Raw genomic sequence first — 21,777 nt, forward strand, 5'->3', positions numbered from 1 at the left:
TTTTATCTATAAATGTATTATATTGCTATTTTCTTTAAATTAAACTATTAAAAGTTCTCAACTTAAGTAGCTTTAAGGAGATTAGTTATATTCTATTTTCACAATTTATTATAAACAAAACAACGTTTCACTTTTATTCTGAAAAAAAAATTTTAAACAAATAAATGGAAGGTATATAAAAAGTTATAAGTTGTTGGACAATAAATTTTTAAAAAAATTTAGAACTATTTTAACAACTGATGATCTCTTATATCTTAATATAAGAGTGGAACGTTGTTTTTTATATAAAAAACTGTGAAAATAATTGCATTATACTAAAATAGAACTTTTATATTTTGTCAGGGTGAACAAATTTTAAAAAGCTTAAAACACTTTTTTAAAGAAATGATAATTTTGCTCTAAGATACACAAAATTGTTATAATACTAAAGAAAACTTATTGTCCAACTTTATTGAGTTAATTGTTTTAAAGAACTTTAAACTATTGCAACTAATAAAAAATACAGTGATTTAAGTTTACAGTAAAAAATCAAAAACAAGATATATAAAATTAATAAAAGGTATAAAACACAGTGTTAAAAAAATAAATCAAAATATACAGATAAATAAACAGACACAAAAAATGGCAAAACGATAAAACCCATAAACTATGTAAAAATAAACTCAAGAATACATAAAACAAACCTTTAATTAAAATACAGGGTGGCCATTTTTGGAAAATTTATTCTAGGTTTTCTGAATTCCTTCCAGGTTTTTGTAAGTACACGTTTTTGGGTCTATTTTTAGTTTAAATTTAAGTAAGGAAAAAACTGTGTCAAACAGTATAACAACATTGAAAAGATACTTTAAATGTGTTTTTAACCAAAAAAAATTTGATGACAAAAAAGATTTATCTATATGATAGATTTTTTATGTAAGATCGAAATTTTCTTACTTAACATGTGAAAATTGTTTAAAACTCCAGGTTTTTTAAGCCTAAATTGTCAAATTCCAGGTTTTTTCAGGACTCCAGGTTTAGTGGCCAAGCTGTGAATAACACTGAAAAGACAATTTCGTTTAAAAAATTCTTGAGTTGACCCTGATATATGAAAATACATAATAAAAAAAAGCCAAATTCGACCGCCAAAACACTTTCCCGCCAAAAGCTCAGTAGTGATAGTTCCTGCACTTGACCACCGCCGCAATGTACACCCACACGGCCAGCACCCCGCCCGGGTACGACTCCACGTGGACGGACAGGCAGAACTCGACTTGCGGGTCGGTGACGCGGTGCAGCTGGGTGGACCGCACCGCGGAGAGGACCGCCTCCGTGTCGGTGTAGGGGAGGCAGATGGGAAACCCCGTGAACGAAACTTCGCCCAACACCTCCCTGATCACTTCCTCGTGGTTCGTGTTTGCTGTTGGGGATGAGTTCATATCGGTTAAAATTAAATACCATAACTATTAATTTATCTAAAAAGTAATAATTTATAAGTTTTTGACAAAAGTTTGCTTTTTTACTCGTTTTCTACTACTTTTATTTCAAACTATTTTCCAAGATGTTATAAGATATTTTTTTATGATAAAACCTCTTTTTCCATGTTGATGCTCCAGATCTTTGACAATCCGGTAGAGGGTGCTGTTTCCAATCCGGTTCCATTTTGTCACGTGACGTGGCCTCCATGACGTAAACTTTTCCTGTGTGATGTCACATTAGAAAAAATTTAGTATAAAGCGTTACCTTTTTACAAAAATAAAACAGATTTACTTTTTATCAAATTATTTCTAATGCGAATTTTCTTTCAAAACCATATACTGATACACTTAACTATCTACCAATATTTTTAGTTTAAAAAACTTTAAACAGACTCTAGTGCAACTTTGAAAACCTTTAGCACGCGTTCAATCTTTTCAGAAAGTCTGGAAACATACGACGCGTCAGTTTGCTCGTAATTCAGCTCCGTTGGTTGGATTGTTGAAAGTTGGGGATTTGGGATTTTCTTTGTGAAAAGTGGCTTCCAGTCTTTTGCGTTTTTCAGCTTCAATTTCAATATTTTGTTAGAAATTAGTTTAGCAAAATCAAATTTTGAACGGAAAAAAGTTATTAAATGTTATATTATCATAAAACTTTATACCTTAGTTTATGACTTAATATAAATTATTACTAATTCATATTAGTTCATTTTATTTTAACGTATATCTTAACTTCGCTTATACTGCGATAAAAAAACTACAGTTTACTATATATAACTAAGAGGTATTTCTACTTACCAATAACCAAACACAAACAATTATTTTATACAAACATCGTATCTGAGTTGAGCAGGTCTTTCGTGAGGCTGAATATTGAACCAAACGTTTTCATTGTTAACAATTGAACCAACAGCCACTACTGGACAGTTCTGATCCATGTACGAATAGTGCTCACTCGTGCATGCGTTCCAAAAATATATGTCCTGTAATGTTGTCAATTTTTGTTAAGAATTTCTGGCAAGATTTACATTACCAGTCAACTTTGCTTGATCGGTATTGTTTTTAGTAAATTGCACAACCTATGGAGAACTTTATCTTTGAAAAGTTACTTTCATTTTATTGTTTATAAAACTAAACTTGTTTTGTAGTTGAATAAATTTAAAATAAACTTGTTTTAATAAAACAATTAAACAAGAACACGAAACAAACGTCAGTGTTGGGTTCGAGGGTCATGACGTAGCTGATGTCTCCTTCGGGCACGCACTTGGCGAGGACCAGGTAGGCCTGCTTGCCCATGTGCAGGAAGAAGTTGAGGAGGAGGACCGCGTGTTCCTCCTCGTCTCCGCACAGCATGTTCACGAACTGTTACGTCATAATGTGGTAGCTTACATGAAAGGTGTGTTGAATTATTACAACTTGTTGTTTTGTTGTTTTAAAAACATTGTTAGGGTTTAAAAGTTAGTGATCAAAAATATAGTTCTTGTAATTCGTAATACTCTGCTACAACGCAGTTTGAACCTTACAACAAAATTAACTAATAAAAAAACTATAAATATAAACAACTTGTTGTAATTAAGTTAATAAAGCTAAAACTACATTATGTATTGGCCAATAAAACTTGAGCTTTTATATCTTATAAGCTTTTTTAATCGAATATTAAAACACTTAGTTATCTAACTCACCAAATTAGAATATTTTCTTCATCATCAAATATTAATCAAACAATTGCTTACTTTAATTAAAAAGCTAATATAAGCCTATAAAATTGTTTTTTCATTTATTACTTTGGTCAAAATTTCAATTTGTCTCCTATAGTCGAAACTAATGAAACGCTTCTACTATTTCATTAGATACTTGTTAGCAAAGATTACAAAAAAAAAGTTTGGAAACTTGAAAATAGTGTGAAAATTTAATTATGGCATGATAGCTTTTAACTTTATTTAGTTGTTATTAAAATTGTTATCTCAAAATTATACAAACTCTATTTTGCCTAAATATCATGGGTTGCGCACACTCGAAAACTAACAGAATTAACACCAATCAGTTAAAAAGTTCCTTTTTTGTGTTCACAAAAAAAGAAACTAAACTAAAAACTAAAAGGCTATATTAATTGAACAAAATATACTTTTTTACTTCAGATTTAGTTTTTTCAAAGAGATTTCAGGAACAACAAACCTTAAATACTCAAGTTTTATAACCGAAATTGAGTACAACAATCTAAATATCGTTACTTTTTTTTTATTTCATCTCTTGTGTAGTAATATATAATTTATTCATTAAATTTAAATTATTTTTCGTTAGTTTTATGCAACTTATTATTGAAGCACTATAACCTTTATGCTACTTTTAACATAAACTTTCATACTCACTGGTCTTGCATACCAAAATGTTTTATTCATACCTGGTCGCAAGTGCACCACAGGTCGCAAACACCAGCGTACATGACGTTATCGGACTCGGTTGGAATCAGTGACACGTATCTGGCCAGTCTCTCCGCAGTCTGCAGTGAGTTCGGATCCGATGACTCTATCAACTGATCCGGTGGCTTCAACGGCGATATGAACCTTGAAAAGTGATGTCTACTTTGTTTTTTGATCAAAACAACCGCTTAGTATGAGTTTTTATTTGAATATGATCTTACTCCTTGATTGAAAGTACTAAGCATATTTTACATTAATAATTCTTCAAATTAATATTATTGCTACCAAGTATAAACTTTAAAACTTATACTCAGTAAAAACATTTTTTTATTCTATAAAATTTTAAGTGTAACAAATGCACGAAGAAAAGTTTTCTGCTTTCATTTAAAACATATTAGTATAAAACATTTAAAGTGGCTTAGCAAAAGTAATAGCATAAAATAGGAAAACAAAACAATTTAAATTACAATAAAAAACTTACTAAAATAAAACAAACCAAAAATAAAAAGCTAAAGAGTTTAATATTTTAGCACACTACAGTTATCTTTATAATCGTGAAAAAAATGAGGCAAAATTTTAAAACATGTTGAAAAATACTCAGTCTATAATTGTAAGGAAAATGTATCTATTTGTTTCAAACTCATATGAATATTACTGTCAATAATTAATATTTACAATAATTTACTGGTTTAATGCCAATAATTAATGCTATTAAACAAATGCACAGAATAAAACTACTATCTATGAAATTTGAACATAAACTTTTTGTTTATACTTTATCTAAGTAAACATTATCTGTACTTAGTTTCATACTAAATATTTTAATGTAAAACTTATACGGGTGTACACTGTACAGTCTAAGCATAAAGAATTTATCCTTTACTTTTAAGCTTTAGTTTATGAAAAAGTTCGGGTTTAAAACAATTCTTGATATTCTTTAACAATTTAAAATATATTGATAAAAATGGTTTCTTTATATATAAACTTAAAGTTCTGAACAGATTTAAAAACAAAATAAGTTAAAATACGGAAAAAAATTGTTGATGTTTTGATTTATCATCAATTTTATTCTGCTTGTTCAAATACTTAGACATGGTATACATCGTATAATCAACGTTATTTTTTGTAGTTTAACAGAATATTTCTATGTTTAACATTCTCAAGGGACATTTGAGATACAAATGCTTAATTTTCTGTGTACAACGGTTATTAGTTAATCCGTTAATAAACATATAATTGATATAAATAATCTAATTGATGAGGTTTTGTAGAAATTTTAAAACTATGTTTTTACTCAATACTAAAGTACTGCAACTAATATTACTCTTAAACTCTATAATAAAAACGAATATGGAAACTTTCATGCACCTCACAATGAGAACGGCTTCTCCCTTTATGTCAATCACCGTCGCCTTCACCGGCCTCCTGGCGAACTTCTCCCTGCAACCCTCCACCCACTCGCCCGCGTACTGCAGCAGCTCCTTCTTCTCCTGCGACTCGAACTTCAACCGGGGCGGGTCCATGGGCCGCAGCACCGGGTCCAACGTTACGAAGACGGTCAGGTACGTGCCGAACGACCTGGACTGCGGCTGGTTGCCCTGACGGTCATACTCGACGAAGCCGGCCCGGTTCTGTGTTGATATAGATTATGATTAATAATTTATTCAGTCATAAAAAGTTGAAAAATTATAAATAACTCTAACTAGTTAAAATGTTAACCTTTGAACATTACAATACAGCTTAGATATATATTTTATTTTAATTTAGACTATCTGCGACAAATACCGACAACATTGTTTTATAAAAGCATGTAAACTGTGAATCACTTTATTTTATAATGCTGTTTATGATACAGCTAAAATTCAGTTTACAAATTTTTAATTTTGTTTTTAGTTTCAACCAACAAATACCCTGGAATCCATCTCGTAACCGAGTAAGACGGGCGGCGTCTTCAGCCTGAAGGTGCCTTCTATGTGGGCCTGCTGGTAGATTGTGGAGAACGGGACGCTGAAGCTGCCCAGCCAGTGGTTGTGGGTTCGGTACGTCACCACGTCGCTGTCCTCGTCCAAATCTTGCGCCCTCACTCGCTCCTTTCTCCTGTGTTGTGACGTCATTGTTAAACTTTTAATTGAGGAGCTTTCAGTTATCAAATGGTTTATTTCACAAAGTCATGTAAACAACAATTTAGAGCATGCCGGTTAGAGTTTTGTTTGTTAAATTTATGTTTAACTTACATAACTAGACAAATAGGTGATAAATTATTAACATATCGTGTAAAAATGTTTCAAATACTAAATTATTTTTACCTGATTTTGAGTTGAATGGCAAGGTAATATTATTATTACCATATTAAGTGAAAAACTTGAGCATCTTTAAAAAACAACAAAACAAACGAACTTATCAAACAAGTTGATGAAAACCGTGTCGTTGACGGTCTGCAGGTTGGATGGCGAATAATCGGAGTTTGGGGCGGTGAATGGCAGGGACAGTTCCTCGTTCCACGAAGGTTCCGGACCACTAGAGGTCTCCGTTTGGACGTTGTGGTCCTGAAACGACACGGACACGAAGGAATGGACCTCGTAAACTTTTTCCGCGGCTCCCACGGTGACCATGCTTGGTGCTTCAGCTGGTAAAAAGCGTTGAAATTAAATATATTGAAATATTAAAGTTATATTAAATATCTAAATACAATTTAACTATTCAAAATTTTAAGTTAATCGTTTGCTAATAAAGATCCTAGCGAAACAAGTTCACTGGAATATATAATAATAAAAGTTCAAACAGTGGTCTTTCTTTATTAAACTAAAATATGTTGAAGTATATTAACAAGTTAACACACTTCAACAGACCCCTGTAAAAGAATAGATACTGTAAGGAAAGAATAGAAGCTAAATATAAATTTACCTATCTTAGCTTCTTTTTTCTTCCCTTCACTTTTTTTTTTGGTGAAGTGTTTTAAGGTGTTAACACACATGTGTCAGTTTATAAAGAAAGAATACTGTCTATATTTGTTATTACTAGATATATTGTTTTTACAAGATATAAACACTAACATATTATATACTTTATATTTTTTTGTTTTTTTTTACTAAATATTAATTAAACTTCGAAATAAAATTTCTAATTGATGGTGAATATTCTAACTGTAGAACAATCAGCATACACTCACTATTATTTTCACTTCTCCCGTCGTCGTTAACAAACCCGTAATTGCTTTCACCGAATTTGTTCGAATCGCGAGCTTGCCTCGTTGGTACGTTGTAGCCCCTCACGACGTTAACTAGAAGCTTCACATAACCGTCACTCAACATACTGCCTGTAACAAGTTTCAACTATTATATGAAGCAACATTATTTTATTTAAAAATTTGCAAACAAAAATAAGGGATAACTTGTCTTTTTGTATAAATACGGTTATACTTTTTGCTTTACTCAAACTAAACACTTATGTAAACTGTTTATATACAACAGAACTAAATAAAGCGAACTAGTGTTTGTAATAAGTTTACTAAACAACAAAAGTAGACTACCATTAATAAAACACTATTTAAACTTTTTTTTTTAACCAACAAACCAGCGGCTTGCTTTCTTTTAGTTCTTTTAGGCCTTAGTGGCCTCCTCTTTTTTAAAACATCCTGAATTGCAACCAATGTCAGCTGGAACTCAGGAATCGGATCTTCGTGCACCATGTCCTGAATTTGTATAAATTCTAAGCAGATATTCGTTTAAATTAAAAAAAAAAAATTGTTTGTTTACAGATAAGCATCACATGTAAAAAATTTATCGCACTTCGAAAGTGAATGAATGACTTCCAACGCGGAATTTGTGCAGTACAGCGTCTCTCACTTGCTGTCTGAACAGCAACACTTGCATTCTATGCTCGTTTATCAAGTCTGAAATGTTTTAAGTAAATTTAAATTCTACAACCTAAAAGAATTATTGTTTTATGGTAAACTTTACTCAGGTTTAAGGATTTAGCTTGAGTGCTGTCAAAACAACAGAGTATTAAACCAAACAACTTTATCAATTTTTTATAACAGTGTTCAATTTTCACTTAAAAAACTAGTAAAACATTATTGTATTCTTTAAACAAATATTATGACTTAAAATTAAAAACAGTTAACGAATTAATTGTTAGTCTTTTTGATAATAACCTTTATTGGATCTGTCGGTCGAGTTGTAATCTTGCCTCTTTCTTTTTCTGTTCTCGTACACGGCAAACGCGCTGTCGAAAACTTCCCGGTCGTTGCACGGAACCATCGTGAGGTTCTTGAACTCCACTTCTTCTCTGTGACGTAACATAAGCAGCCTGAAGCGGTTCCGTTCAAAGTACAAGTCATCGGTGAAGTTAAAGTGCTCCTGGTGTTAATGTAAGCTACTTAAATCAAGTCTTTTTTTAACTATCTATAAACACTTTAATTTAAAAATAATCTTATATTTAAATTCAATTGAAGTACTATCACTAACTTTTTAAGTTAAAATAAAACTGCAAAAGCTTTGTTGAACTAAGTAAGCGGACGTCGCCACTCAACTATTTGTACAGCACCATTAAAATAAATAAAAAAGAATGCACAATTATAAAATATAAATAATCATCGCTGTACAGAAATCGAATACAACCTGCAACTGTTCGAGCCTGAAATAATCCGCGGTGAACTTGCCCTCTTTGCCGTCTGATGAGGTCAGGTAGGGCACGAGACCCACGTTGTCGGGGTGGTTCGGGTCGATTCTCCTCTCCTGCAGCCACTTGGACAGGGCGAGCGGGTCGCCGTAAGCGAGCACGTCGTCGTTGACCAGCTTGTTTTTGTTGTACACCTTGTTTAATTGTAACTGATAAAGATATTTTGCACTTAAAAGTTGTTTTTCCTTGTAAAAAAATGTATTTTAAATGTAAACAGTATCTCTATTTTACAAAAAAGATCTTAGATTAAACTTTATGTCCTGATTTTAAAGTATTTTTTGAATGTGAAGTATTTGTCACGTGGATCATAAACAATAATCGAAGCTCACCGCCATCACGTCGCTGTTTTCTTTGGGAGCCGCGGCAATCAAGCGGTTCTCATTGGATATTTTTGGCGCCAAAACTTCCCCTCTTTCGTTAACACCCCAGCATACGCTTGCCACGAGGTGTCCTGTTGATTAGAATTTTTACTTGCAAAGTATTTTATATTAAAAATTGACAACTTACAGGATAAAAAAGTCTTTAGGATTGGTAAAAAGAGTGCAAAACAACTCATGATATAAAAGTAACATTTTAATTAAGTTATTTCAAATATTCTTCTCTAATCGAAATTAAACATAACAATTAGCAACCTTTTGTTCTGAACAGTGAGGCGGGCAGAGATTGAGATATCTGAACTCTGGTCTTGCTACCAACACCCGCGTGATCGAACGATATCTCCCTCTCGCCCACAAACTCCAGCTCGGATAACCGAACGTTGTTCGAATTGACGGTTGTTCGAGGAATGTGGAGCTGGCTTTTGGAAATGAGGGTGTTGACGAGAACTCCTTGCTCGTATATTTCCGCCTGAAGGTGAATGTTTCAATACTTTGATTGTACTTGAAGCGTTATATAAGTTTTGTCTTAACAACTTAAAAACATTGATGGTCGTATTTCAAGTGCGAAATCTGATGCTTGAACTTTTTTAATGCATTTTTAACGTAAGCTAAATTGTAATTAAAATAAACGTGTTTTGACCGACTCGTAAATTTTCAGGCCACTGATTAATGACGATGCGGAATATGGAGCCGAAGTTCACAGTGAAATCTGAATTTAGTTTTGCTGGCTCCGTGGCAAACACCTGGTGGTTGTTGAAAAACACCTGTACAATAAAAAATAAAATTATAATAACTTGAATGAAGTGATATATAGCTAGCTGTAAATCGAATAAATATGCCAAATTTATAATTTTTAGTTAGTACTCACATCAATTGGCACATCTTTATTTAAACAAGCTCTTTACATTTCAGTAAATTGAACAATCTTTTTTAGTTAAGACAAATAACTATATAGCTAGTACTCAAAAAAAATTAAACCTATTAATGAAAACTAAAAAACTTACACAAACATCAATCAAAATATTATATTTACAATATGTGTCTACAAGTACTAATTTAAAAGTTAATAAATTGAAGGAAAAAAAGAGTAGCATCAGTTATTTAACAAAGTATTCAATCTGTTATAAGCTGATTGTAACTAAAATAAACTTAAAGCTGTTTGATAATATATCAACGAAGTTTACAAAAATGTATCTTAAATTTAATTCTAAAGGAAAAGATAACTACTTATGGTAATAGAAGTTGACTTTGTAAATAAAAATATAATATGAAAAAAATAAATCAACTTATTTAAACCTAAAATCTAATACAATCTAAAAGTACATAAGATGACAAACTTATGCTTGTTGCAGTAAAATAAAAGTTTCAAGTAAATAGTCTTAGAAAACTATATACTTTAACTAAAATATATTACCAACATACAAAAAGACTACAACAGCATATTTAAACAGCACCTTGACAAACACCATGGTTTTGGATACGTGTTTTCTGCGTTGTTGCTCGTCGAGCGATATAGTGTTGGATTCAGATGAAGTTACTTGTTGAGTGTGAGCTAACACCAGCCATCTACGAGCTTCGCCTAATGTGCGTTGTATTATTTCTTATAATGTAAACGACTCATAGTTCAATATACTTTTTAGAAGTTTTTTATTTTAACTATAATTTAAAGCGAATTTTATTCAAAGTAAGATAACAAAATATGAACGCTCAAATTACTTTTATTTTGAACTATCGCTCAACGTCATCTTTTTTTTATTGTTTTATTTACATTAAGAAAACATTATATTACAGGGAAAGTTTAATAAAATTTATACCCGGATTTCTTCTGTATTTCAACAAGGTTTCCCTCACGTTTCTTTCAACTTGGTCCTTTTTGAACTTGGGCGGTTGGATCGGTCTCTGCGGCTTGTCCCTGTTACCACCTATGTTTATGACGTCACCAGTATCCGTGGTCTGTCCCTTTTGTTTGTTATAAGTATATTTGTTTGTATATTTTGTTGTATCACTATACTAATGTGTAAACGCTTTTGAGAAAAACTCTTCAAATTCTTAACCCTAATATTACAAATTGTTTCAAAAACATTAGAAAACTTTTTTAAATTTCCTGTAAAATTTACAACATTTAAGTTATATTTGACAAATAGTTGCAATCTTTATAAAACAAATTACACTATTTCATTTTATTTATAATTTTTCCTTTTTCTCGAGTGTTTGTTAATGTAGTAAAAATATTTGATATTCGTTTTGCAACAAAACTTGATAATTTGTTTAGAAAATTTTATTTGAACAATGTTGTTTTTATGTTTAACATTTCATTGCTATAGACTTTGTTACTAAAATTTTAAGTAAAATATATAAATTAAAAATCATATGTAAACAACTGTACAGTTTTCATTTACGGTCAATACAAGTTTAAGTTATACTATTACTTAGTCATTACCTTTAGTTTATTTTAAACCTTAATTGTATTATTTTTACAAATTTTAATTCATTCATATTTTTTTTAATCTTTTATTTCCAACACGTAAGATAACCATTACAAAATGCAGTTTTTCATATCAAATTCTAACTTAAGCTTTGTTAGAACATAGTTTTATCTTTAATTAGCTTGTAAATAGTTGCAAAAAAAGATATAAACGTTGAAACAAACATCAGTTTTGAATTCATTAATAGTGTTTTCTTCAATTTCGTCTTGTAAAATTTCACCACCATCTCTTTGACGTTCGATTTGCTTTCGTTTGTTTTTCCATTCCTAAATGTTTGTTTACTATTAAACTTTATATATTTATGTACAAGCGTAAACAGCTACAAACAACCTTAAAAAACGTCAATACTTTGAAGCCTGAATGAGTGGATTTAGTACACATTTTATTCTAAACTAAACATAAATCACAGTTTTTTTAAAGCTGATTTAATATCAAGGCAAATTTGTTATGGACTTTTCCTATTTTTACAAATAAATATTTAAAATACTAGTTACAAGGTTGCAACCGTTAATACAAAATCTACTAACCGTTACAAAACTTTACTGACTTTCCAAAGTTATTTTACACTATTCAAAAAAAAAAAAAATTTAAGAAAGTTTTGCTCGTTCTACGGCTTTGTTTTGTTTTATTTACCTTCTATAGTACATTTATATTTTTTGTTTACCTTTAAACAGTTTAATATTGTATATTTTAACTGGGTCCGAAACTATTTTTCAGCTTAAAAAAAAATTTTGAAAATAAATTCAATAATCTGGCGCTTAACTTTAAACTTAAAAAAAAAAGTTTTAGATTTAGTATAAGCTTTAAAACTTTATTTTAATGTTAAATACATGAGATCTTAATACAAGTTACTAAAATTCATGGTTATGTTATTTTAAACATCAAGTCATATTTTTGTCTCGCAAACAATATACAGTAAAACTCTTTTTGAGAAAACTTTTATACAGGTATATATTTATTAACACGTTACAACAAAAAAAAGTTCTAAAAATATATCAATTTTGTTATTTTTGATCGTAAACTTTTAAAAAATAAAGTTTTAAAAAAATTACTAGATCCATTAAACACCAGTTTAACGACTAAGTTTTAACCTTCCATGGTTTTTCGAAAAAAAATTATCTGAGGTCAACATGCAAGTTTACGTGGCAGGTCACTGTATATAATTAATAATAAAAACAAGTTTGTTAAATACTGTAAAATTACATAGTATAGCTTGTTGCTATGTAAAAGACATGTGAAATAAATTCATAGACAAATGTAGTTTTAACTCTACAGTTTAGATTTAATCCTTTATTAATGAAAATGTTCTTCTTCATTTAATAAGAGTATGCAAAAAAAATTAAAATTTAAACAAACTGTAGCAAAAAGTAAATTTACTAACTAAATTGCATCTGTGATAATACGATATTTAAAGTTGTTAAAAAATTATGCACATTGTTTTATATAAAAAGATTGTATGAATAAAATTAACTTTGACACAATACTTTCTTTACCCATAAAATCAAATACATATGCGATCATAAATAAAAGTATCATTACGACAAAACAGAATAATACCAATTAATTCAAGCAATTATCAAAGCTACAAAAAATGAGTATTTTCCCAGTAATAAAGTTGTTGATAGTATATTAAATTCCCCTTTTATAAAAAATTAACAAACTTTGAGTTGATGCTTAAACTTTCGAACTTTTTCCCGATAAGGGTTCCACACAGTGGCTTGAAATTCAATTTTTCTCTCGTTTACTTCCAACTTAACTTCTCTTTCCCAACGAATTTTGTCCATTTCAGCATCAACCTGTTCAGTAAGTATGATTTAAATATACAAAACTTAAGAAACACAGTACTAATAATATTTATACATAAGATAACTATGTCAACTTTTTTATTTTTTACACAAACAACATAAATTTTTACATATCAATTTATTGTTTACTTTGTATAACGATTCATAGTTAGTTATAAACAAACAAGTTTAAAATACAGTAGCAAAACAAACTACTTTAACATTTATATAAACAAAAACTCCAACCTCTTCAGTTTGTATGGTTAGTTTCACGGGCGTGTTGGCGAATCCCTGCTCGCTTCTTACCCGCTTCACCTGGTTCCAATCCTCGATTATCCGCCGCATCAGGTCGCGCTCCTCGCTTTCCGCCACGTTCAGCTGTCTGGATACCAGTCTTATCTCGCTCATGTAATCGTAAACCCGATCCTCTACCGTCGGAACCTCGTCCAAATCTGTTGTTTTCGTGAAAGTATGTTTTCAACAAGTATGCTATAATGTAATGAATAGTAATCTTATTAGCTGTGAACAATGATATTTATATTTATTTTTTCTAGAACTACAATATTAACATTTACTGATGCTAAAACCATGGATAAAATACAAATAAAAATTTACGTTTAAAAAAATTAGTATTTTGAAACAGAAATGCTTTATTTGTTTAACGAAAACTTAAAGAAGAACTGCATCCGTATTTATCTAATAAACTAGTCCGAGCGTGCGTAAACTAGTAATCCAATTTTACCTCTGATCTTAGAACTTCTAGTCATGTTCTTAGCAGCGTCCATGGGAGTCGAAGCTTGCAACAGTACATCGCAAGCGCTCCTCAACGCAGACAACTTCTGCGTGAAGAAGGAAATGTAGTTCTTGTGCCTCCTGTCCACGTACTCGTTGTACTGCAGCTGCATCCTGCTGCACAGCACGTGCTCCACGCTCATCAGCGGGTGGTGGTGGAAGCTGACCAACGATATGTCCACTTCTATCTCGTTGTCGTTGTCCTGATAAAAATGTCAGTCAGTTTTGCTGGAACATTGGTTGTAGAAGCTAGTATTTTATAAAGAAACACAACAATTTTTAATAAAGCTATATAAATTTTCTTGAGTTTTAAAATGCCTTTTTTTTTGTAACACACTTTATACATGCATTGTCTTACTTAGATAGCATGTATTTACTGTTATACGACTTTGTCTAAAGTTTATAAACCAACATTATGAAGCTTTTTTTGTATTTACAAGACTTATTTCTAACAAAAAAAAATGTTGGTTTTACAAAACTATGTGACTGTCACTAAAAAAATAAATGAAACAAACGGATAAATATTTCCTGTTCTTCCTGTTGACGAAGTTCTTGGAGAAGTAGCAGTCCAGGCTCTTGTCGTGGTCGTCGTACTCCAGGTGCCACGGCCGCGACCTCTCCCTCTTGATGGGGTCGGGCAGCACGTCCAACCTTCCGTCCGCCCCGAACCACTTCTTGCCTTCTGATTGGTTGAAGGACAGCAGCCGGTTCTCCAGTATGTTGACGTTCACGGTGCTTACCTTCGGTTGCTCGCCCACGTAGAAGCCTTCCAGCTGTAGGTACCTGTGAAATAATCGGAAGATGTGACGAGTTTAATTGCATCACTAGATATTTAGTTTAACAAAATTACATATCTAACTATCAATTTAACTATAAGTGGTTTTTCAGAATCTGAGTGTAAGTAGTTTTTTTTTTCTGCAAATCTATTTTATCACTAGCTTAAAATACACAGTTTGCATAAACTGCAAATTGGAAGACTATAAAAACGTTTGTTAGTACTAACTTTCCGCGAACACTATAAATCATTAAAATTAATTCATGTAATCCTAAACTGAATTAAATCTTAATCTACCATAAAATAAAATTCCATAAAAGAAAAAGATAAACTTAATTTTGTACATTTTTAAATAAAATCCTACTAATCCACTAATAATCCTCGCCATAAATAAAATGCACAGTAATCACCTGGGTTTCTTGTTCTCCCCTAGTTTGTGCACCATGGCAACGGGGTGGGTGCTGGGAATGAAGTAGGCGGAATGCTCGAACCTGATTCGCTGCTCGTAGCTGCGGTACCCGGGAGCCCTCACCTCGTGTTGCGTCATCTCCTCCTGCAAGTGTGCCTCTATCATCTTCATCATCGGGTATTCCCCCTCCTCAGTTTCCATAATTTTCACTAAAATTTATTAAATCCTTTTTTTCAATGTTTTTTATAATTAATACGAATAATAAACTACTATAGAGTATAAATTGCTGAAATTTATGAAATGTGTTACAAATAAAGTTTAAAACATATAGAATACGATAACATTTTTCTTTATCAATTTCTTTATTTAAATTGTTAAAACTTTACAAAACTTTTTGAAACAAAACTACTAACGATCTTGTGTGTGGTTTTCATCATTTTGAGCATTTTGCTCGTTGACAACTTCCACACTATTTTCGGCAACGTCAACGACATCATCGAACTGTTTTGTGAAGAAGTCGTAACATTCTTGTTCCGTCAACTTATCTGCCCTGTTTTTATAAAGACAAAGTTGTTTTAAACTAAAGAGTGCTGTTAAGAAATATTTGATATTTAATTTAAAAATATGCTTTATTTATAAAAAGGGGGCAGATGTTAACAAAAAAAAAGCTGATATAAAAATAAAATTGAAAATCTAAAATAAATTTATAGGTTTTTAACCTTGTGATTATGATATAAAACAGATAAACCACTAGTTTACTAGTTTCTTGTAACATCATTTTATAAACATCTGAAAGTTTGCAAGCTTGTTTTGAACTGAAACACACGAAAAAAGTAATTTTAATGAACATTTTTTTAATTAATTAAAAGATTTTTTTTCACTTTTATACTAAGTAACAAAATTTAATACAAAAAATATTTTGAAAATCAAAAGTATGCTTTTTGGTAATTAAACCTTGTGATTATTGTATAAAACAGGTACAATACTATTTAACTAGTTTTTTGTAACACTGTTTTATTTAAAAATTCAATTTATTTTTTGTTGTTTTTCATTACTAAATTCTACAATAAAATCCTGTAAAAACTAAAATTTGTTTTGCTACAAACCAGTCCTCCTTTTTCTTGTTCACTTTATTCTTCAGCATCTTTTCCACTTTGTAATCAAGCTTCTCGTCTTCCAGGTTCTGATGCCTCCTCAGCGTTTCGCCGAACCTGAGCGAAAACAAACGCATTTTCAATCCCGTAATTGGTAAATTAAATCACAACAATAACGCCGTTATTATGAAGCACTTTTGAAACCATGCGCCAATGGATGCAAATGTTTTGCCACATTTTCAAAATCGGGTAACATATTTGCATCCGTTGGCCGAAGACTGAATAATCCCCACAGCAAATAACCAATATGTGTAATAATATACTGTATTTATTACATAAAACTCAAACGCAAACCAACTTGGTGCTGAGGTCCACTCTGTCGCGGATTTTCTGCAGCGACTTGGTGCTGGCCACGCTCGCACCCAGGCTCGAGTTCTTGCTGTTCGCCAGCCGCGCCTTCATGCGGCTTCTGATCGTGTTGCTCCTCGTGGGAGTTTCCGAACGCTCGGGCATCGGTGTGCTTTAAAAGTTGAATAAAATTGCGCTACGTTTTGTTTTAGATTATTAAGGTAGTTTTTAAAACTTTCAAAGCTTCCGAGACATAACTGGTAAAACAAGATTTCTTTATTTTGAGAAAAAAAAAAGCTTCAGGTTTTTGTTATTTAAACAAAATAGATTTGTTTTAACGATTCGAATAAAACAAGAAGTTGAAAATAACTTCTCTTAAAAGCATAAGTTTGATTTTAAACATGACTAAAAACTAATAGCTTTTTTTTTTACAACAGTTTGAAAAAACAGTGATTTGTATTTGAACACAATACAGGTTTATAATATTCATTAAGAAAAATGTATATCAAAAATGTAAACAACTAGACTACAAATTCAATTATATAATTTTACCTTTTATTTAATGCAATAACTTATTATAACTTTTTATTTAAAATACTGCTTAAAAAACTTGTTTTACTTCAAAACTAAACTGCTTAATGTTTTTAGTTTGAACATAAAAAACAATTAAACCTTCAAATAGATAGGATATTTTAAGTTTCAAACTTATCATATGAAAACAATAAATGATTATAACTATTTTTTAAACCCATACAGAGTGAAACCTTAGTTTTGTTGATTTATTAAAGGTTAATTAAATTCATTCAGTTGTATTTAAATAAAATTTCATGGCTTTTTGTTAATAACGTTTGATAACTAAGACATTATATATTTCAAACATTATTTAAAAAGATTATTAGTTTTAGCTAATATTAAGTATTGAACAGAAAAGCATCACTAAATTTTAGTTATTTTTTTTAAGTTTAAGTTACTTATATGCATTAAAATAACACAACTTTGTATGTTTTGTATTTTTTTTTTCAAATATTCATCTAAGTTAAGACAAAATAAAATATCATTTTTTTAGCAGGAAACTTAATTAATCTTACTTTTCAAAAGAAAAAACACAATTTAAGGCCATAGGGAGGTCCAACATTTTTTTTTACAAAAATTAACTTTGGCTTTTATATGAAAGCTTTAAATACAAACTACAAGCCTGTTTTTATAGAATTCAAAAATATCATTTAACTGTTGAGATATTGTAACTTTAATACAAAGTTTCCGATACAAACGTATGGACCGCAAATTTTTTGGGGTCAATTTTCTCAGAAATTTAAAATTTCACTCAAAATCTATCTCCTCCTTCATTTTTCAAGCAATCTTCTTCAAATTTTCAGAAAATATTCCTTATATCAAAAGAAAAAAACGTTACTTTATAATTTTAATAATGTTTAAAAATAAAAATTTATCACAAAAATTAAAAAAAAAAGTGTTTTTTTTTTCAAAAAAATATTACTTTTACATTTTTTTTTGTTCCAAAGTAACGTTTTTTTGTTACTGTATAAAGATTAGACTGTGAAAGTTTAAAGGAGATTGCTTGAAAAATGTAGGAGAAAGATTTTAAATAAAATAGTCTTTTTTCACTGTTTTAGTTTTCCCTTACCATAGGGAACCTATAATGCGGCCCAACTTTGACTAGTCATATCTCAAAAAATATTTTGCATTTTTTAAAACAATAAAAAGTATCTTCAAGCTTGGAAAAAACTCTATAAAATAAGATCAACTTGTAAAAAACATGGTTTACCCCCCCCCCCCTATGGCCTTAATAACTTGTATATTGACCAAGAAAATCAAAAATTATACTTTATATAAAAGTTGATATGAGTCGTATAAAAAAAAATATTTTTATTTTATTGATATCACTAATTAAATTCTTAAAAGTTAAATTAAATTCTAAAAACTGACTAAATTCTTAAAGCATTTTAAATTAATCTAAACAAATTGTAAGAGGTTAAAGTTATTAGAAGCTATTAAGTATTATAACTTATTACTTAGTTAAATATGTTTTATAATAGTCATTGAAATTAACTCCACAAATTTTATATGATGTTTAAAACTATTGACACAAAATAAAAATTATCTTTCAAAACTATACTTAGGGGTAGTCCACCTTGTTTTTTACAAGCTGATTTTTTTCAATTTAGCTATCAGAGAGTTCTACCACTCAAAAAACATTAAGGGCATAGGAGGAAGAGACATTTTTTTAACAAAAATTAACTTTTTCTTTTATATAGTGTTTAAATATAAACTATAATTCAGTTTATAAATAGTAAAACAGACTCAATTGAAATTTGAGATATAATCATTATTGTAATAAGTATCTAACACAAATGTACGGACCACAGTTTTTTTATAGTCAACTTTTTGAGGAATATAAAAATTCATTAAAAAACTGTCTACTTTTTTTATTTTTAAAGCTAGAACCCTTAAACATCTGAAACTAAAAATTTAATGAAAACAATGGTGTTTTTTTTTAATTTAACCAATTTTTTTTCAACATTAAAAATTTTATTTCTGGTTAAATGTTTAAATATCAGGAACCAACTACCCAAAAAATTTGAAGCAAATTAGTAAAAAAAGAAGATAGGTTTTTAATAAATTGTCTACATTATGTTTTTTTGTTTGCGCTTTTGAACTCACCAAATTTGATTGCTTGTGCTTCTCAAAAACTACTAAAACATTTTGATAAGTGGTGAAAATATCTGATAGCTAAGATAACAGTTTACAAATTACAATCAACTTGTAAAAATAAGGGTACCTCCACATGCCCTAATAATTACTTTTGTTATACAAAAAGACAAAGCCTAAAGTTCAATATGTTTCTCATGAAAAGTGCAGACAAAAAATGCAAAAGACGACTATTTCACTTCAATCCTATCTCCTACTTCATTATTTAACAAATCTTCTTCAAACTTTTACATAATTTTTAATTTAAGATATTCTAAAAAGTAACAAGTAAGAACATTTTTTTAATAAATTAATACTTTTTAGACATTTTTTTTAAACACTTTCGCAACATTGTTTAGTTTTTTAAAAATAAATTAAATTTATACTTCTACTGGTTGTTTTACTACTTAAATGGTATAAATACAAATTCAGTTTTATTACTTTCGTTTATTTTCATCATTGTTTCCTGCTGATGGAAAAGGAACTGAACTTTGTAAAGATCTAGACTGCTCAAGCTGTAAAAAAAAAAAAAAATTAAAAACAATTTAGGATTGGTTTAGTTTTACTAAAGCTTAATATATTTTAACTGAAAATTTGTTAAGTTAAAGGCATTGGGGGGTCCACCTTGATTTTTACAAGTTGATCTTATTTTATAGAGTTTTATCTTAGCTATAAGACATTTTTAACCGCTTAAAAAATTCAAAGTAACTTTTTAGATATAAGCATCAAAGTTGGTTACCTCAATAGGCTCTTAATAGAAGGCGCAAATAACAAAAAAAGACTATATTATTATAGATCTATCTTCTCCTTTATTTTTTAACCAATCTTCTTCAAACTTTCATAGCTAGTCCATTTTAAAATTAAAAAATATTAAATGTAGGAATTTTTTTTTAATAAAAAGAAAATTATTGAAAAAATAACACCTTTTTTTTTTGTTTTTTTATCTAAAACTTTTACTTTCAATATTTTTAAAATTTCGAAGTTCAAAGTCTTTTAAATTATAAAAATAGGTCTCTAGTTCAAAAAAAGAAGGAAAAGATAAATTTTTAGTTTTTTTTTCTAATTTCTGAGAAAATTGACCCCAGTCCATACGTTTGTATTTGAAAATTTTTATGAAAATTACAATATCTCAAAATTTTAATAAGATTTTAAATTCTATAAAAACTTGCTTGTAGTTTGAACTCAAAGCTTTCATATAAAAGGCAATGTTATTTTTAGTCAAAAAAATGTTGGACACCCCCTTATGCCCTTAATTAAATATTCTTGCCATAAACTAGGGTTTCACAAGCTACCTTTGAAGAAATAAAAAAGCTATGGCCGCCTTCAACAATATTACTTAAACTACCATTAAAAATACCTAAAACTTTTTTTTTGCTCTTTATCATCAACTCCAGAATATCTAGTGTAAGTTTCAAACTATGACCTTATTTTATGACTGTCCAAAATTTTAAACTTCCTCCCCCTTTCCGCCCCTTTACTAGTTATTGCCCCCAGACTTACTAAAATCATCTCCATGGGGGGCAATAACGCCCACTTTGGGAAACCCTGCTTTAAACAATAAAAACCATAAGGGATGAAAAAATAAATAAATATGATATATTTCAAAACATTTTTTTTCAATTTAAATTGAAAAGTCATCTTAAAAAATTTAAACTAATCTTTTATACAAAGTTTTACAACAACAAAAAAACCTGTGTCTCTCTTAGATCAGTTTCTTCGAACCTTCTCAAGTTTTCTGCTCTTTGTTGTGCAAGAACATTCCGCAGTCTGTCAGTGTCATCATCGTCCTCATCACCACTGTTGATTGTCCTGATAACTTCAAGCTCAGTAGTGTCTTCTACATTGGTTTTGTTTGCATTTAGCTCTTTGCGGCGAGCTTTCAACCTTTCTCTGAGTAGATTGTTACTCATATTAAGTAAGCTGTAAAATAAGTCATCATCGTTGTACATAAATGCACAATTACTTATTCAAAACACTAAAACTTGTATTGTTTTAAATCAACTACAGAAAAAAAAGACGGCACAAGATTGATACTTTGAACTAGGTTACATAGTTTAGCAACAAAAATATCTATGTATGATAGGTATGTTATTTTCAAATTTTCTTCTCAAAAAAACAAGTGCAAAATGTCATTTTTAAAATTTTGTGCAAAATTTTAGCTCATTTATTAAGCTTTTCCTGAGTTGAATCTTGATTTTTTTAAAACATCATTTACTTCATAATTTTATAAAAATTTTAACATAAGTCACTCATTTAAAAAAAAATTATCAATTTCATTTAGCGCATCCTCAAAATAATCTTGCTAAAAACTGATAACATTATAATGTAAATTTAGTCTCAAAAATATAACAGAATACATTTCATTTTCTTAAAATTATTTTAGTACTTTCGTAGTAAGGCTCATCAGAAATTGTTTATTACAAATTAGAATGAATACAAATTGAAATAAAAACAT

General features: G+C 29.8%; 1 protein-coding gene across 1 annotated transcript; it reads right to left on the reverse strand.

The window, feature by feature from the left end:
* Positions 1 to 456: 456 nt before the first annotated feature.
* Positions 457 to 21,232, reverse strand: LOC145833505 (coiled-coil and C2 domain-containing protein 2A-like). Its single transcript, XM_082940677.1, has 30 exons — positions 21,014 to 21,232; positions 19,764 to 19,837; positions 16,627 to 16,788; positions 16,281 to 16,385; positions 15,588 to 15,724; positions 15,176 to 15,383; positions 14,506 to 14,773; positions 13,941 to 14,193; positions 13,445 to 13,650; positions 13,076 to 13,210; positions 11,579 to 11,680; positions 10,743 to 10,887; positions 10,383 to 10,507; positions 9,573 to 9,692; positions 9,184 to 9,397; positions 8,881 to 9,002; positions 8,491 to 8,685; positions 8,025 to 8,229; positions 7,660 to 7,763; positions 7,445 to 7,562; positions 7,041 to 7,187; positions 6,269 to 6,497; positions 5,782 to 5,968; positions 5,240 to 5,502; positions 3,853 to 4,015; positions 2,661 to 2,813; positions 2,285 to 2,434; positions 1,868 to 2,017; positions 1,568 to 1,676; positions 457 to 1,396 (listed from the first exon to the last, which is right to left on the reverse strand). Exons 1-30 carry the CDS (start codon positions 21,230 to 21,232, stop codon positions 1,146 to 1,148), a joined length of 5,019 nt encoding a protein of 1,672 aa, XP_082796803.1. The 3' UTR covers positions 457 to 1,145.
* Positions 21,233 to 21,777: the final 545 nt, after the last annotated feature.

The sequence above is a fragment of the Thalia democratica genome, chromosome 4 (genome assembly GCF_965202585.1).
Source record: "Thalia democratica chromosome 4, ktThaDemo2.hap1.1, whole genome shotgun sequence".
NCBI lineage: Eukaryota > Metazoa > Chordata > Thaliacea > Salpida > Salpidae > Thalia > Thalia democratica.

Excerpts from the sequence above, each read along its gene's own strand:
- LOC145833505 (XM_082940677.1), bottom strand. The coding sequence starts at position 21,232 with ATGAGTAACAATCTACTCAGAGAAAGGTTGAAAGCTCGCCGCAAAGAG. Across the intron at positions 9,398-9,572 it reads AGTGGCCTGAAAATTTACGA|GCGGAAATATACGAGCAAGG; the intron begins GTCGGTCAAAAC and ends ATTCACCTTCAG. Across the intron at positions 1,397-1,567 it reads GCATCAACATGGAAAAAGAG|CAAACACGAACCACGAGGAA; the intron begins GTTTTATCATAA and ends CATCCCCAACAG.